Source organism: Neopelma chrysocephalum, unplaced genomic scaffold (assembly GCF_003984885.1).
Source record: "Neopelma chrysocephalum unplaced genomic scaffold, ASM398488v2 Primary Assembly neopelma1_26, whole genome shotgun sequence".
In the NCBI taxonomy this organism is placed as follows: Eukaryota; Metazoa; Chordata; class Aves; order Passeriformes; family Pipridae; genus Neopelma; species Neopelma chrysocephalum.
The window spans coordinates 8,673,101-8,691,518 of record NW_020897695.1 but is presented as its reverse complement, the minus strand read 5'-3'; the positions used below and the strand labels follow the sequence as shown (position 1 = coordinate 8,691,518).

General features: G+C 37.9%; 1 protein-coding gene across 5 annotated transcripts in view; it reads right to left on the bottom strand.

The window, feature by feature from the left end:
- Positions 1-10,180: 10,180 nt before the first annotated feature.
- Positions 10,181-18,418, bottom strand: part of RBMS3 (RNA binding motif single stranded interacting protein 3) — a 601,210-nt gene continuing 592,972 nt past the window's right edge. For all 5 annotated transcript variants that reach the window (XM_027675444.1, XM_027675445.1, XM_027675443.1 and 2 more), the window contains one exon: positions 10,181-16,298. In XM_027675444.1, the coding sequence (XP_027531245.1) occupies positions 16,292-16,298 (7 nt within the window). In that variant the 3' untranslated portion in view covers positions 10,181-16,291. The remainder of the gene's footprint in view (positions 16,299-18,418) is intronic.

Sequence of the window (18,418 nt, the reverse complement as noted above, 5' to 3'; positions counted from 1 at the left end):
CAAACATCTTCAATGTCTGCATCTCATAGTGAACCTTTCTACAGTGAGCAAATATTTACATGAATACAAGGTCTTTTTTTTTTTTCTGATGCCCTGTCAACTTCACCTGACATGAGTTGTCTCCATTTCTCTCAGTAGATGCAGTTCTTGGGATAGAACTGCATACTAGACATTTTAGACAATGAAAGCAATTTTAAAGATTTCTTGGAGTGATGTTCGCCGTATATGCAAAGTAAAGCAGTCATGTTTTATTTGAAGAATGTGGGCTGGCTTTCTCAAAATTCCCTTTCCGTTTTGAAGAAAAAGAAGTATAAATGGACTGGTTACTTTCTTAGATAAATCTTTTATCTTCAAGGACAGCACTCACATCAGAACAGACCAAGACCTGGAGGAATCTGCCCAATATAAGTAAGATCTAATTCTTCACTGGGTTATGCAAAATTTGGTCATTTGAGAATATTCTTTTATACAGAGTTAAGATATTGTGTATTCACAGTTACACTGAGGACTAAGGATCGGGCATAATATTGTTAAGGCTTCCATGGCAGAAATAAATGCAGCAAAAACAGTTTTGCAGAGAAACAAAAAAAGGTTGAAATGTTCATCGGCAAGAGTGGTGGCATTTTATCATGTTAATATTCCTTTAAAGGTAGTTGGACCTATTTCAGCTTTCCTATTTTCAGATTAAGATCCTGAAATGAGTCAGTTAATGAAATAATGATCAAGGATGTTTAAAAAAGGCTCGATAGTTTGTCAAATGTTCTATGTCTCACAAAGAAAACACTCTGGAAAGCAGAGATTTTAAGTACATAGGTGAACAAGCACAAATACATATCCATATGCCAGCTGATAATTAGTTTATGCAGCTAAGGCAAATGTGCTACCTACACCTCTTTCTTCATTTTCTTTTTCCAGGTTCTCTTTTCCCCTTGCCCATTCAGTGGTTGTCTATCACTTCCCGACTTAGTTCTCAGGCTCTCTCAAGGCCCCATCCACCTCCCTGACAGCCATCAAACCCTCTCAAGAAAGCAGATGGAAAGGCAATGGGGAAGAGAGGTGATTCGACTAAATAAAATCCTATCCCTGCTGAGATAACATCTTAATCCAATGGCAGTCTTTCTTGATAAAGAAGGAGAAAAACCTTGGATAAGATTTCAGGACTTGAGTTGGGGTTGAAACATCTTTAGAGCCACCAAATCAAATGTATTGCTTGCTTTCTAAAACTCAGCATTGTCAAAATGTAAAATTCACTCAAAAAAAAAAAAAGGAGTTAAAATGTATTACTTCTGTTTCTGCCATTGTCTTATTTCTGCAATTCTTGCTTTTTGCTTTAGTATTCCTTTGTTCCTCATTGCTTATATTATGATGTCTGAATCACAGGCTGCTTCTTGTATCCAGTGAACTCAATAGAATAATTCGTATTGACTTTACTGGGTATAGAATTGGATTTACTGTCCATTGCTCTAATCTGTTAGATTACTTTCCTGCTATTTCTTTCCTATATGTAAATAAACAATGAATATAGGGAAGTTGTCCTTATTGGCTTGTTGGCTAATGAAGCTAAACAAAAGCAATGGCTATTTTGGGGAATAATTTTCACACATTTTTGAAAAAAATATTTGTCCATAGTTTTGACTGACTAGGATTTGTTAAAAAACAAACTTTGATTTCCTACAGAAATGAAACCATTTCCCAATAACTATAGATTCCCCTTTCTGCCTTCCTGTAGCTGAGATTCTTCCCCACCCCCACCTCTCACCAAATCCATTGGGAGAAAATTATCTTTTTTTTCCCAGTTTTTCTAACCAAATTCCTTGTTTTCTCTGTAAGCTCAGGAATAATTACTGACTGGAGGAGGGTTTCATTTGTAAAACAATTCAGCAAGTTCAGTGGTGAATGCCTGGAAGACCCTGTGATGTGCATTGTTACTGTGATTAATGACTCTTATTATTGATGCAGAACCATAAATTTATACAGGATCTGTCAAGAATAAATAAGAAAGCATTATGTTCTGCTATAAAGAGTTACAGCATGAAAATAGCAAAGATTTATAAAAAGCAAATCTTAACAGATAAACAAACACATAACCAAACTGTGAACATGCTAGTTCTCCCTTTGTAGCTCTTGGAATGTTATCTTTTCTCTGTGATGGGAGGGGGACTGGGCTCTTAGTGGATATAAGAAAACTAGAACACAAAATTTGAATTTAACAAGGGAGCTGATTCATTTCCTCATAAAACCTTGAAAAAGTCATTTGAAGACAATTTGTTTATGAACACACACTTACACTGATGTCTGATTGAAGAAACTAACAGTAAATGAGATAGTGTCACAATTTTGGCGGAGCAGGAAAGAGCGCTCCTTTTCAGCCTCAGGGATTTCTTTGCAGGTTATCAAAGGAGCATTATCTCCTGTGGTTTCAAGGTGCTCTTTTCTCTGGGGTGCTGCTGCATGTCCTCACTCAGTGATAAACTCTGTGCATAGGTACTGACACAAACTCGGAGTGTGGAAAGCAGGGGTTGGTAGTGTCTGGTAATCTGGAAATTATTTAGGCAATCAACAGCCAAGAATATGAACTTTGGGATTTGGTAGTATTTACCTTGTTTAGATATCCACCTCTGCCTAGGGCCAACAAAGGGGAGACAATGTAATTTCACCTGGGGCCTCAAGAACTACCAGAGAGATACAGCAGAAAGAATCAGGGAATTGTGGATTCCATATTAAAAAAAACATACTCAAGCTCACTTTCACTGGTTTTTGGTTGCAAAAAGGTAGGAATGTCATCTGATTTTGTGCATAATAAAAAGTATCTCTGAAGTGATTATGATGTTGCAAAATATAATATGGAAAAAGTAAGGTCTAAACACTTGAGAAAACATCCAAAGCATGTAATTGGATGTAGAAGTGAAATCTAATACCTTGAAAGAGTACAAAAATAACAAAATAAGTCACATATGGATGTTGTATTGACAACATATAGGGAAGGAATGGGATCAGATGTGTTTCAAAGCTGAGGCAAGAGGGCACAGACAGCAGCATTTTTTCTCAGGACCTCAAAATCATGAGAATACCTTACATGATCATGTGCATCACACTTTTTCTGAAATCACCTCTGTCTTTCCTGTGTCCTCATACTATACTCAAAGGAATAATTTAGGCTCCTCTATACTTGATTCTTCTGGGCTACTCTTGTTCCCTCTGTGGTTGTATTCCATGAGGTTTCCCATTCCCTGCAGCCTTCATTGCAGGGACTCCTTCAGCTGGCACCTTTCACACGTTGCTTCTGGCTTCATTCTTAAAACACCTCATAGGTATTTCCACTGCTTTTTCTGATCCTTAATTACCAAAAATGTGCCTGGGCAGTATCAGCTGACACTACAATGGTTTCCTCTTTAATATCAATTGAAAAATGAGTTCCGTTTCTTGCTCCAACCATCACTTTCATGTCAGTTATTTCATGAGGCCCAGGAGAGTTTTACTAGAGCAGCCAGCTGCTGTGGGTGGAATCGTGCCGTTTTGGACCAAGCTCTGCTAGCACACACTCAGCTGTTACTGGTGTTCTGCATTTTGAGTGCTCAATACTTACAAGAACACCAAGTATTTTGAATAGACATGCGTTTGGTGGGAAGTGAAGGCACTGCTGCAGGGAGCTACTGTGCAGATAAAAGCAGTAATGAATTTTATTGCAAGAAAAGGAGGATCAGAGCTTCTTAAGTAAAGGTATGGGAGAGGACTGAGAAGGGATTTTTTTATTGCTCATTACAGTGAAAAGATTCCCCTGCTTAAGTCTTTCTCTGACCTCTGCACAGAGACCATTTTTCCTCTCTAGAGACTTGGACTGCCGTACTTTTTATTCTCTATGGGCCACATCTCTCTGCTGTGTCTGTTGCACCAAATGGCACCTGCAGCCATTAAAAGTGAGGGTGGCAAAAGCCTGAGTTTGCACTGGCATGCAGTGGGGTGGATCAAATGGACAGGAACATTTTATATGTATACATTTCTACCAAGCAGTTTTTATTACTGAAAGTGTTGTAGAAAGAAAGAAACAGGTTGTCAGTTGTGCAATCTGCTTTTTCATTTGAGTTCTGAGGATGGGTTATGGTTTAAAGAAGGTTGAGGACAATGCCACATAGAGTCCCTATGGCATAAAAGTATCCCAGGTGTGTTTATATACATGTACGTACATTGATATCCACAGCACAATGCCTTTCCTAAATGACATTTTATACACAGGCAGAGGCAAGTGGAACTTTGAAAAGGATGGACGGCAGACATCTTTCTTTCCTTTGGTCAGTATCTTAGTCTGCAAACAAACTTATCACACAAGTGTGAATCTTCAAGAGTAAAATTCTTTTTCAGTTCTTCTTTTTTAATTTAGGAAGTAAGTTATTTCAGGGTGCCTTTAGCCTCTATAGAAACTCAATTTATGGTTTTGTTTTGCTCTTTTTAAAGTTTTATTATTTTAAATTCAGTTGTCTTTCTTGGAAAAGAATATTAACAAACTAAAATATGAATGCTATCTAGGAAGTCATGAGAAACAAGTCTGAAATAGTCTCACTGCATTTCTGCTAAGGTCTATTGGCAGGTGTGGGTGTGCTGATGAAATGTCTGGTTATGTGTGCTGGGAGTGGGGGATAGCACAAGGTAGCTGAGGGATGAAAGGGACTGTGGTACTTTTTTTTTTTTGGTAAATAAATTATTTTGGATCACTGTAGATATCACTACTGGAAAAAGTAATCCTGCTACAAAATTTTTCATCCCATGTTTCTGAGCACTTGTTACTGACAAAGTAAAAGCTTGTTTGTGAGGACTACATGATTTTCTGGGCCAGATGTGGATGTCCTCCAATCTGACATTCAAGTTTCCTTGTTCCCTCATAGCCTGCGTGCACCTCAGCCACCCATCCCACTTCAGTTCTTCCCCTTTTTGAGCAAGATTAATCAAAATTATTTGCTAATTCATTTATGAGGGCAGCTCATGCTTGCTGTTATCTCAACCTTCCTAAACTGTAGCAACCTCTGAAGGAGAGGTAAAATGGGGCAGAGCCTCACTAGCCTGCAAAGCCTCTTCTGACTTAGGGAAGGTTCTTTCTTACCTCTTTTCTTTGGAAAGTTCATTTAGTTTTTCCCATTTTTGTTCAATTAGCTACAACATTTAATACTTCTACTCAACAGACAAACTGCTTCTCTCAGGTAAACAGTCTACATTACCATAATGAGCTTTGATGCTCAAGTTCCTACTTTTTAATGAGAATTCTTTCCAAGACTAATAAAAAATTATATGCTTTGGAAAGAAATAACCAAAGAATTCCCAGCAGAGAATCCAGTGTGGTTATAGCTTGGCAGTTGTGCCTCGGGTACCTTTTGAAGGTTTATTCTGTGTGCTGTGTAGACAAGTAATGGAAATCACCTCAGAAATTGGCATTGTCTACACTCTGCCTGCCAGACAGGATGTGACATATGGTAGGGACAGATAAATGAGCTTGAAGTGGATTGGGAGGAGAAGGAAGTTATAATAAAATAAACTATAATTTAGCTGAAGAGCAGAGGTTTTTGCTTTTGCAATTCCCTGATCCTGGGTCACCACAGCTGGAGGAAGTTTCTGACAGCTCTTTTTTTTTTTTTTTGGTTGAGAGGAGACACGAAGGACTTGTTCTCAGGACTTCCTGTCAAGAGGAGCTGGCTGCAAGAGCTGAAACATATTAGAGTAATAAACATATTTCACATAGCCAGGACTTGCAAATGGAAGAACTATTGCTGCAGCCCAGGGAATTCCTTGATGTGGAAGAAATCCTTCTTTGTCCAGGGGCCTCTCATGCCTCTGTGCAGTGGCAGAGTCCTCAGTAGAAGTACAGACATTGTTGCCAGTGTGCAGTGAGCATGGGAAGGGTTATGTTCAACAGGAAAGCAAGGAGAAAATGTCATTTGCAGAAAACACTTCCAACACAACCCCTGTCCCCAGTGCAAAAGACAAAAGAAGTGACAGCTTTATGACTAGCTCCCTGCATAAAAAAACTTACACAAAAAAACTTTCCCATCTAGCTTACGTTCAGGTGAGGTACTCTTCTACAAAGACAGTTCAGTTGTCTTGTGTAGTAGAAACAACCCTTTTGTGAGCATCCTTTCTCAGTCATCGCTATAGACAACATTCATCACTAGTCAGAGCACGATCAAAGCCTTAGTACCTTTTAAAGGTCAGTCAGGCCACTGACATACGTCTTTTTGGACTGAAGGAATACCTCATCCAAGCCCTACAGGTCTGCATGGGGTGAATCATACACCTCAAGGTGATTTTGGTGACAGCACTTGAACTGACTGAAACTACTGGTAACTATATTTTTCTAATCGGCAGTAGATGTTTCTTTTGGGCATGTTTTCTTCTCGGAAAAAAAAAAGGGTCTTCTCCAAAAACTGGCATCTGCAAACAGCTCTTTACATACCCAAGACCTCATAGCACAGTCAATATATGAAAAGGCAAATGGATTTTGGAAAGCAGTCCTTGCACTCTGAACTATAGCCAGCCATTGCTGTGAAAAGTAACCAGTAACACTAAAGCCCGCTGTACACAGCTGCGTCAGAGGGTCTAGCAGAAATCCTAATCACTGAATGGATTAAGTAGATCATTCTTCCTTCACCTCATAAGCCTAGCAAACATGCCTTTTTTTCTTTGTGTGGCACCCGAAGACTGGGGCCACTGTGTTACTGTAATAAATATTTATCTGCTCATTTGGAAGCATGCATGGGACATAATACTGAAGAGACACAATTAAGAAACGGGAGAAACACTGCAAAACTGAATTTTTTGTTTCGGTAGTAACTTTCTGGCCCTCTCAAAGACTCACCTCTACAGCAAGAAAGCCAGGCTCTCAGGGCGCTTGCTAAGAAAACAACCATTCACTGCTGGAACTTGCAGCACAAACAGAGAAAGGAAGCATTGGGTCAGGTCTTCACTTCTGGTGGCTTACTCAATTCTGTTCGCTGTGTAGTGATTTTAAGGCTCAGGTGAGTGTTTAAGTGGCTCTGAACAAAGACACGTGTGTCTAGCTGTGCCATTGGCCACATACTACACCTGAGAATGCACATACACAGTTTTAATTCTGTTGACTGGCTGTGCAGGCCTCCCAGGTAAAAGAAAGAGAGTGTGAGGGAAGTTTTAAAGAACTGATTTCTCTATTGCTTTACTTTCCTCAAACAAACAACTTCTTCCTTTCTTTTCTTCAGCTAAGGATTGCTGTGTCTTGGTATCAGCTGAGGAGATCTATCAAACTCCCTGCTTCTGTCTCCTCCTCTGTACTAAAAAGGGATTCAGTGGTGGCAGAGCAACTTTGCATGTCACCAAGATTAACTAGAAAATAACCAGATCATGTGTGGAAAGCTCAGATGACCCTGCGTTCCACTAACAGAGTATTTCATGAGATTGACATTGGGTAGAAGTTGCTCCATCTGAAGAAGAGAGCATCTTAGTCTCTTGCTGTGTGGTGTAGCACAACTGTTAAATGATTTCTGAATGAAAAACATGGGACTCGATCCCACAGGAATTATGTTCAAGAAGCTTACACAATTTTCAGTTGGCTGTGTGTAAATGGCTGAATTCCACACATGACATAGAATATACTGACTGGTAAAAAATGGTGAAATAAATAATACGTGTAAATCTCGCTTTCTATCTTTTTCTCACACACTTCTTTTTTTCAGTAGCATTTCAATGCAGCAGGGCTTAGGGCCTCAGCTAGTCACACTATAAACATAAGCTCATTCAACTTTTAGAAACAGCTACATCAACTAAATCAACTTTCAATTCTTTCATTTAAAGTAGTGCATATATTCAGTAGATTATTTAGTCATAATTTATGTCCGTTCAAACAAGTTCAGTGATGTACTAGTGCAAAGCATTTGATAAAAGTGAGCATGCCTTTGGCAGAGGTCTATACATATAAATTTTTAAAAGGAAGGAAGTGGTTTTGTCACAGCATCTTTTCCCCAAAGTAGATTTTTTTCAGGAACATTGTAACATTGGTAAACAAACCTCTCCGACCATGTCTGTGTTTCTCCAAACTGACAGGCTCTGGGAGGGCTTAAGCGGAGAGATGTGTGTCTCCTGCCTGTCTCCCAATCTACACGACTGCCTTGTGTGCAGCGGTGGGTGGCTGCAGCTTGCCTGTCTGGATATGCTGGACAGCACGCTCCTGTTCAGGCGGGCTTGCTATTTGCCTGGTAAAAATCATCTCCTGTTGTGTGCAGCCTCAGGACAACTTCTGCTAGCCATTAATTATCACTGTGGCTTGTGCTCAAGTCAAATGAAGACTTTCGCCTAGTGTACAGTATTCTGTTGAAGACCAGATTGACAAGAATGGGGCAAGGAGCTGAGGCACAGAGAAAGGCTACAGCAAGTTTACCAATAGGCAGGCAGACGCTTAGGTTTGAATCTTGGCTTGCTTGCTACTTCCAGTAACTTCTGCTGCAGTCCTCTCTGCTCCTGACTGTTTGCTTCTGTGTTTGCTGATCATTATTGGCCCACTGAGACCTTGTCTCAATTTGCAGTCTTTGGTCATCCCAAATAATAAAAATAAGATTTATTTAAACCTGGTAATATGGAATCTTCCTCAGTTTACACTACACCAGCTACTGATTTGCTTTTTTCTCTTCCCCTCTGCCTGAAATCTCAGGGAGTGACAATTGAAGGACATGGCTTTCTCCACATAGGAAGTCACGGACTTCCATTCCAGATGCAGACTAGTGATAAACACAGCTGTCTCCCTCTGGAAGCAAAATACATCATACATTACCAAAGCCCATTTGTCCTTGCTATTTTAATACTACAGTAAAGACAGGGGCCTTAGTCTTAAATACAATGATATCATTTACAAATTAACTTTTTTTTTTTGTCACTGACAGTGACACCAAGAGGATGAGAATATAAAGCGTTCTTACCTGCACTTCTGTAGAAGGTGATGCAAACCCCCTTAGCCTGGTTCCATATGCACAGAGAGAGCCAACTGACAGACAACAAAACACTACTAACACTGCAGCTGTTATTAATTCCCTCATTAGTAGAGCTTGAAGTGGAATGATCTTTGAAATGGAGCAATCCTGGCAGCGACAAAGCTGAACCTGACACCAGAACTTCAGATATAAACCACCTTTGCACCACCCGTGTTGGTGGAACAAAGTGTCCAACTTTCTGCTGATCTTCCCAGGCTCCTCAGCTACCGCTCAAGAGTGCCAGGCAGGCTGGAGCTTCAGTCCCCTGCCTTCCTCCTTTTCTCACTATCCTCAAGGCCATCAGCAATGGACATTTCAGCATAGGTGCAGCTGAAAAAAATCTGTTACCTACTTCCTCATCCCATTCCTCCATCTTCTAAAGACTTCTTTGGTCTTTCCTGGTTAAGCCGAAGGGAGTTAGAAGCTCACCGATGCATATTTCATTTGGCAAAGAGAAGGAAAAGGAAAGTGTGCAGGCAATCACACAGAACATGTTAAGGGCTGAAGGAGACAGGCACTTCCCTGGTAGGTAAAAAAGGAGCACCCAGTGATTTCCAACCTGTAAATAAACCTCTTAGTTGGGGAGGAAAGTTACTGGACCCTTCCATCCCACCCTTGCCTTTGCCAGAGAAACAGTTTTCATGGGAAGAAATGCACATGGCAACAAGAGAGCCGCTGAGGGAAGCAGCCATGGGGAATGCGCCAAATAGCTTTCTTGTTCCCTGTGAGATATGGCTGAGGAGGCAATTTACTTTCCAGTTTCCTTTCAAGATGAAGCATGGCTTGCACTACCACTGCTTAGGCTGTACTTATTCCGTAAATAAAGATTTTCTGTCTTCCATGTGGCAAATTTTGTCTTGAAGTCACTCTTTAAAATAAGCCTCAGAACCAGAGGCAATGTTCTTTTAGCAGGTGCACTGCTGAGAACCTGGACAACACATACCCATCAGCATTAAATATTCAGTCTTGGTGTGAGAAAAACTTTCTCCTGCATTTCACCTCGAAGCACATGGGTGGCTGTGCTGCTGATGGGCCAACAGCTTACTTGTCTCTCTGATTCTTTCCTTCCATTTGGTGAAGATACAGAGGCAGCAGACTTTGCCGCAAAGCCCTTCTGCTCCCTCTGTTCTCAGCACAGAGCCACAGCCTTCGGAAGTCTCTGCAGAAAGGTGTCACAAGAACACAGAGTCACCCAGCTCTTTTCTTTCTTTATTTTTTTATTGAAAGCTTCATCAAAGAAAACAGAAGTTTAAACCTAACATCCACTGATCTACAGAAAGCCCCAGGAGTGGGAAAATGGCAGCTATTTAGGATTGTGTTACAAATGGAAAACATAAAAAAAAAAAAATCATAGCAGTACAGATCTTTCAAAGACATTCTGAGACATCAGCACACAGATGCCCATATAAATAAGATTCATAATTTAATGTATCGCAGAGGTTCTGTGTTCTACATTTTGGCTACAGTGAGGTCTGTAAGGGCTTTAAAGAACCTCTGCCCCATTTTTGTGATGCATATTTTCTTGATAGGAAGTTCATCTGCTTTCAAAGCTGCTTTGATTTTTCATACAGATAGAATCTGTTCATTCTCCTTTAAAAAGCAGAACAACTAAAAATTCCTAAATGAATTCTGTTCACTTCCTGGTTTTACATAAAATTGTTTTGCCTCTAAAAGATAGTAGAATTTTCTTCCACTCTGTAATACAGCATATTTAATAATACTTTAATTACATAAACATCATGTTCTCTTCTCTAGGCTGTATTTTTGGGCTTTTAAAAATATAACTGACTGTAAATTTCACCAAATTCATAAAATTATTATCCAAGAGAAAGACACTTAAAGGCAGAAAAATTAATGTTGGGCAGATACTCTCTTAAGGACAACACATCCAGATCTTGGAAGGTGCTTACACCTTGCAGGCTTTCGACCTGCAAGGAAAAATGGATTTGTGAACCTATCAAAGGCTGACATTTTTCACTTCATTATGCATTTTTATTAAGGTAAAGGAACTCAGCTGTCACTGTTGGGGAATTAACAACTGAACTGAACAACTGAAATAAACACAAGAATTTTTTCTTATCATGGAAAGCTGAACCAACACTGGGATTCATTTCTTTTACAGCTTTACTCTCATAATTTTCTGTTCAATATTAACAAAGAGCATGTTAATAAAGGGGAGAAGAAAGGGTCTCTTCTGCCTGCTTTGAGGCACAAAGGTGAATAAATCTCTGGGGTACATACAGCGCTCTAGCCTATCTGGGGGACAGGAGCAATATAGAAAAAGTTGGTGCTCTTTTTGAGAAGAAAATAACTCTCCTCACACTGCATCTTTGCTGCTTTCTGAGATTCTAGAAATCTGCTCCACTGAAGGGGAGAAGTCTGCTGCTCACTCAGCCCTCCTTCTGAGAAAGTGTGTGTGCATGACTGAGTGTATGTGTATTAGAAATGAAAGGAGTCTTTGTTACTAGAATCAATTGTCATTAAACAGAATAGACTAATGCATCAAACGTGAGCATTTTTGTTGTTTTCTGTTTTGCATTTCCATCACACCGTGACTGTTTTCTTAGTTCATGTGGGCTACTGAGAAAGACCAGGAAAATCCCTTACCCTAGGGCACTTCTTTTATATCCAGACCAATTTCATGTTAAATAAAATTTTGAAAGGATATGTTGACCATGCGTGTATCAAACATTACTATCTTCAACTACCACATTTGGTCTCATCACTAAAAATGGATTGATTCATTACTTTAAGCACATTATCACTCTTTAGCATGACTCTGCTATAGGTGGAGTTAAGCAAGTCTGCCTAAACCTATTTTGCTCATGTCAACCTCAGCATTAAAATGAAGTGGCATGAGGAGCACCATCAAGCTTAAAATCATGAAGCGTGGCAATTTGTTAAACACTTAGTATCAGTCCCATCCTTCAGTACCAGAAACAACATAATATAGATCCAAATACTATGACATATTAAAAATAAACTTTATTACAATGCAGGCTTCCTCAAATTTGCTGAGTTTTGGTACACATACATACATAAATAATACCCTTCATTTGATTTTTACTTGTGTAAAAATCCATTCGAATGCTACAGCCCAATTGCCCACTGAAAGTTTAAGCCCTCACTTCTCTAATGACCAGCCTTTATCTTCCACATTTGGGCATGCATCCATAGCAGAAGATGATACAATGTGATGCAGTTGCTCTCAAATATGCCTCATTCTGCATTACGGTGGATTTCTTGACCAACACAACCAAGGCAGTCTCTTGGTAAACAGAACTATACAGGTAAGCACAGGCTAAGGACATTTCAAGAGTCTGTTTCACTGGAAGGCAATAAGAGGACATTCACAATTTGAGGCCTGACTGTCACAGGTGAAAAGTGCTTACAAAACCAGCAGTAGAGCCAGATAGGAAGAAGAGTCCCTCTGCGATCTCAGTGGGAACAGTAAGATTTTTCAGTGCCCTGATCTACACTTGGGTCAGCACCTGCGAGTATAATATTCTCTTCAGTTCCAATGTCTTTTTTTTTTTCCTCAATGTTCAATGACAAGCCCAGGTATTCAGAAATTTCTAGCCATAATTCATAATTTTCTGACACCCCTTCTGTATTTAACTTATAAGGTAAAAACAAAATTACCAAACCCAAACATCCAGATTTGATTATTTACAAGAATTCAGGTGTGATGGAAAGTACATAATGCAGTTCAGCTTATGGATTGATGTTACTTCTAGACCTCTGGGCCAGGCACCATTGCCTTAGACATCTAGAGATGTTTCTGCAATCTTTCAGGAACTCTCCTGATATTTAAAGCTAAGTTGGTAAGACAGACATAGATAGTGACTTTACAAATTCAGGTCTTAAAAAAAAAAAGAAAAAAAGAAAAACAGAAACTTTACCAGATAATAACAACAATAAACCTTGAAAAAAATCATATTAGCCAGAACACAAAGAAAACCAGTTCTAGATTTCAGAGGCCACCAAGTATTCCTCTCCTATGACATCTATGCAGCATGTTGCTATTTCACTGTTCACTTTTATCTCATTTTTAACTTTCAGAAATAAGTTACCACCTTCTGAGCATTTTGTATGTTCCAAATAAGCTTTTTTCTTACCTTATGTTCTATGACTGTTTATACTCAAGGCTCACAGTGTTTATAATTCATAGACTTTCAGACCAGTTCACTGTTTTTTTGGGATCAGTAACAAGATGAATTGCATTTAAGGGATCCATTTTCTTTCCTCTTCTTCTTCCTCTACTTCTTTGCTCGTTTCTTTTGATTTCAAACACTATTGAACATTATAGCATGGAAAAAAAAGGGAACAATTCTAATACAGAATGCACTTGAAACACTTTAAAAGTGACAGGCACTATGATATCATGTTGCCTGTCTGGCTTAATAAAAAACACTGAGATTGTTTAACTTCACTGAAAAAAATAAGAAAAATGCTTCTGAATGTATAAATAAAGCAGCAGAGTTCTGAATAGAAACAAGAAGGTACCTCAGCATATTCATCAGCCACATGGTAGCTACCTTGTAGCCTCATTGTTGATAGTAAATGAGACTTTTTTTGTGTCACATTAGAACTAACACAGAAATAAATGTGTTTATTTCACATATAACTGACTTGTGCTGGGGATTATCTCCACTTGTACAAATAACTTGGAGAGAGACAGAAAGAGAGTATGTGTAGAAAGGAAGAAAATAAGGCTAGATCGATTTTTTCCCTCCTATGCCCTCCAAAGAAAGAGGGAACCTTTATCCAAGGACAAAATTCAAGTGCCACTCTCAAAAAGCAACAAGTAATGAGACAGCATATGAAACAGAAAGAGAGGGTTTGGCTTTTTTCTGAATTGAAAAGATGTTGTGGATGATGTTGTTCTTTTACTTTGGCATCATCTGGTTTTCAGAAGAGCTGAATATCAACTACTACTCTGGAGAAAGCAGTTTTACTACTTCTGAAAATCAGGCCCTCTTCCTATGCTGAAGAACCATGTGAACTCCCATTTCTCTCTTTTCTATGTTGCATATCTAGCAGCATTTATTTGGGAAACCCCCTCCCCCCTCCCACTATGTTAAAAAATACGATCTTGTTTTATCAATTTAAAAAAATAATTGTGTTCTTTTCCCCAAAAAACTCAGGTTAGGGAAACACAGACCTCTTTTTAGGATTGGGCAGCTGAATCAGATTGATCCAATACATGTTTTAATTTCATTATTTTTAATGGATACCCTGTGTCTAATCCACCACAAGAAATGTGATGAACCCTCCCCTCTCTTCTGGATGGAGGAAAGTTTAAAAATGTTTGGTTTAATTTTGACACATAGATATGTGTGCATGTATGTATATACTGAAATGCTGCTTCTCTTCTGCCTCCTTAAGGAAAAAAATCATCTTTTGACTTGCTTCTCACCTTTTCCATTTGTTTGTTTGGAAAAACTAAGGACCATAATCAAGATTACTCTATGGAAAATAACAGTCATTTGTAAAACAGGTTTTGGTGGATTAAATTTAGTGTCTTTTTTTTTGTTTTTTTGGCCTAATCATACTAATTAGTGATTGTCAGCCAACGTATTAAGACAACAGAAATCATAGCAGAAAAGAATAATTTTTAACTTCTTGCCTGCATGACAATACATCGTTTTCAAAATTTCTGCTTGTATGGGAGAGCTAAAATGAGAAGAAAGAACAAGTTTGCTTTCTCCTGCATCTACCTGGCAACTCAAATGCAACACTGAAAAATAAATGCAGAATTAAGGTGGCTATGCATGCTGGACGATGACAAAGACTGAGGCGAAGAAATGAATCTGCGGTATGTTGGAATTCAGAAGGAAGACTGTTGTTTCAGTAGAAATACCAAAGATCAGGCAATTAAAGATAAAAACTCATCAAAATTAAAGCCCGCCTGGACAGATTAGTTGGTAACCTAATCCCCTTGCTTTAGGATGGTCTCCAAAGCACATCATCAAAAAGCTTCTAATACCAACTATTCTGAAATTTCCACTATAAACATATGCAGTATGTAAAACACCAGTGGAAGATAGTTTAAACAAACGAGAAAGTAAGAACTGGTCCGGCCATGTAGGTCAAATAAAGATAAAAAAAGAAAAAAACCTCTATCTTCTGGACTGCGTTAGGGTGTCACTTCATCTTTGGTATAAAATAGGCCATCCATAGGCTGCATTTGTTCACAACTAGGAAAGACTACAGAAATTGTCAACAATTTCTTCTATCTATTGCTTTTTTTGCACTTTTTTTGACCATAAGCTCCTATCTACTTAAGTTTTTTTTAATGCTCTTAAGCTAGGTTTTTGCAATGTGACAAGCAAAGCAGACTAAAAACTTTTTAAAGCTCATAAAAAAGACTGCAGATAAAAAGCACTAATGCTTTTGCTAGCGATCACGCTTTGTAAATAAAAAAATCTGCATTCTGCAAGAAAAAAACCCTGCATTCTCTATAATGCAGCAAGTTTTTTTCTCAATTCAATAACTTTACTGTAAAATGCTTTAGCCTTCTAGAATTTTTTTTTCTGTCAACAATTAAGACAAAGTTCATAAAAGTCCCAGCATTTTTCCAATCCTTTCAGTTGCCACAGTTCCTTTATCATCAACTTTTCTTCAAAAGAAGAAAATCATTTTCTTTTAAACTGTACAGTTTATTTTTTGTTCACCCCAAAAACTCAGTCTATTAAACTTCTGCACCAGCACCGGTGTGAGCAGTTTCAATTCATTCTCGGGTTTTCTAACAAGACGTTGACAGCTTGCCTTGAGAGCCTTTGACGTCCTTAAAATTAAGGCAATTAAGATTCAAGATAAACCTTACCTAAACATTTCTTTAAAAAAACCCAAAAAACAAAAAACCAAAAAACACTCTAGATTTAAAACAAAAGAAAAAGAAAATGAGAGAAAAAGAGTAGCTTAATTTTTGAGGAAGACAATTGGTTTTCATCGCAACTTGCTCCCTCTTGACATCATCAGTTTTTCTGTTTAAAAAAAAAATAAATCTAGCTACACCTCCAGGTAAATTCTGAATTCAAATGTTCGTCCAGATGAAATGTCAACCCAGCATTTTTCCTCTGGGTTTTTTCCTTTAGTTGAAAAAAAAAATATAGCAAAAATAAAATTGTCAGACTACATGACAGAACCATTTGCACAGCACATAAAAACACTGTTTTGTTTTCATTGGGAAAGGTAGAAAAAAAAAGCATTCATTTGACGCCTGTGCAAACTGGAAGCCAACTTCTTGTTCAGTGAAGTTTCTCCATTCAAGGCAAAGATTTCAGACCGACATTCTTCAGTCCTGTTTATTGTCTGTAAAAACAATTGAATTAAAGTGGTCATTAAGTCAAAATAACTTCGAAATAGGCTTCTCTCCTTTTTTTCCACCCAATTCACTTTAAAAGTAATCCAAGCTAAACTAACTTCGCAGCTGTTTAAATATGATACCATCAATAAGCTGAAAATAGTCGGGCAAAAATAGGGAATTCCTGCTTTGGGGACATTAACACATTCTAAGCAGATGAATTTACTCTTGTTAATGCTATGCTTAATAGGCAGTCTAACAACACTGAAATGAAATGAATACATGTAAATCTTTCAAAAGTAATTCAATAAGAGGGTGAATATTTTCATAATAATTAGTGCTGCTATTTATTTTGGATACTAATAATGAAATGAAGGATAAAATTACAATAAAAGGATACATCCAATTTGCTAGAAAGAACACATTTTCTGATGGCAAGAACAATTAGACTGTGGAGCAGTCTGCTTAATGAGCCAGTTATGTCTAACTTAGTAGAAACATTCAAGATAATATGAATTAGAAAAATATATTTTTTGATCATATAGTGTTAAATCTTTCTAAATTTAGCACAGGGAATAAGCAAGACTATCGACCTTTTTCTTACAGAAGATAACTCTCATTTTCTGTTTTTGAGGTTTCATGTCATTTAAAGATATGTCACATCAAACTTATCTTAACAAGACTGTGAGATCTTTGGGGAGATGTAGAACCTACGTATAAATGCTGTTCCATGTCTAGGGCTATCAGTAAGGATCAGCTGTTGTTTTTGCTACAGTCTTCAAAACTTACATGGAAAAAATTCTTTTCTGACCAAAGCTCAACAAAAGAAAATCCAGTATCTTTCCTTTTGCATGCATTAACACACTTGCCCTTGTAGCTTAAAATTAGTTTTTAAATTATGAGTTAAATTGTGAAGAATGTTGATTATCTAACATTTGCCACAGAACTTTTTGTCTGGGATGGCAAACCTAAAACTACAATTTTTAATTTTAAATTTATCAAAGAATTTTTTTCCTTGCATGATGCCTGAAAAATAATACTTTGAATGTTAACAATAGATTTATGTGGAATGCAACAATTAACTATTTTCTTCAGGTTTTCTATGCATAATTTCCGGTAGGAGTATTCAAGTTGGATGCTCACCTTCTGAGGTTTTTCTGCCGCTCTGGGTAGAGTGGCTGGTGTCACCAAAGGGTCACAGCACATGCTCTCTAATCTAACCTGGCATTGATTTTGCCCACAAAAGGCTCCAGAAAAACATAATTCTTTCCACATTTAAAATCGGAGTAAGTCGTCCAGCAGACTTTTGCTTGGAGGTAATAGTGCATACTTTTCTGGGGCAAGGATATCCATTGATCTCCATTTCACTGGTTTCACACTTTTATGTGCAAAATTAAATATTTACAAGGAAAAAAAAGGAGTAAGGTCTAAAACAGTTAAGGTGATTTCCTCATAAAGTAGATTCCTCTGCTCAGAAATCAAGGCCTGTTCTACCTACACAATAGTTAGCCAGGTTTTTGACATGAAGTTACCATTTCTGAACATCTTTGGGTGGGATCCTCAAGTACAGAACTCAGCATATTAAATAAAAGAACATATATGCTGATTAAAAAAGTGGAACTTAAATTTTAAGTTTTGTGATTTATTTCTACTTACAAAGAGAGTACAGAGTCCTTATACCACCCAGTTCATTCTTAGTACATTGTCTCTCCTTCGTTGCCTGTAATTTCATGATTGTTGCAAAGAAAATAAATACAAGGAAATATGCTGTTATAACTTTTCTCCTGACTGATCAGCTCCTATGAAATAATTTTATATTGTCCGCCTTTGCCTTTATCTAACAAAATCATTGTCCAGTCATGTGGATTACTTTCTCTTATCTTGCTTTGGTAAGTGCTGTTGTATATTGGGCATGATGTTTGTTATTAATAAATGTGCCCTTCAAAAAGCTAAGTGACAAAATTATATTTTAATTATAAAACAACTTCACTTGGCTTTATATTAGAGGTTACTGAAATATTTTGTCAGAAGTTATCTTGTGTATATTGTGTGTATTTTGCTTGTTTCTACAGCTTCCCACACTGCATTTATGCCTGCAACTGGCAGACATAAATAGAGGGCCCATTTC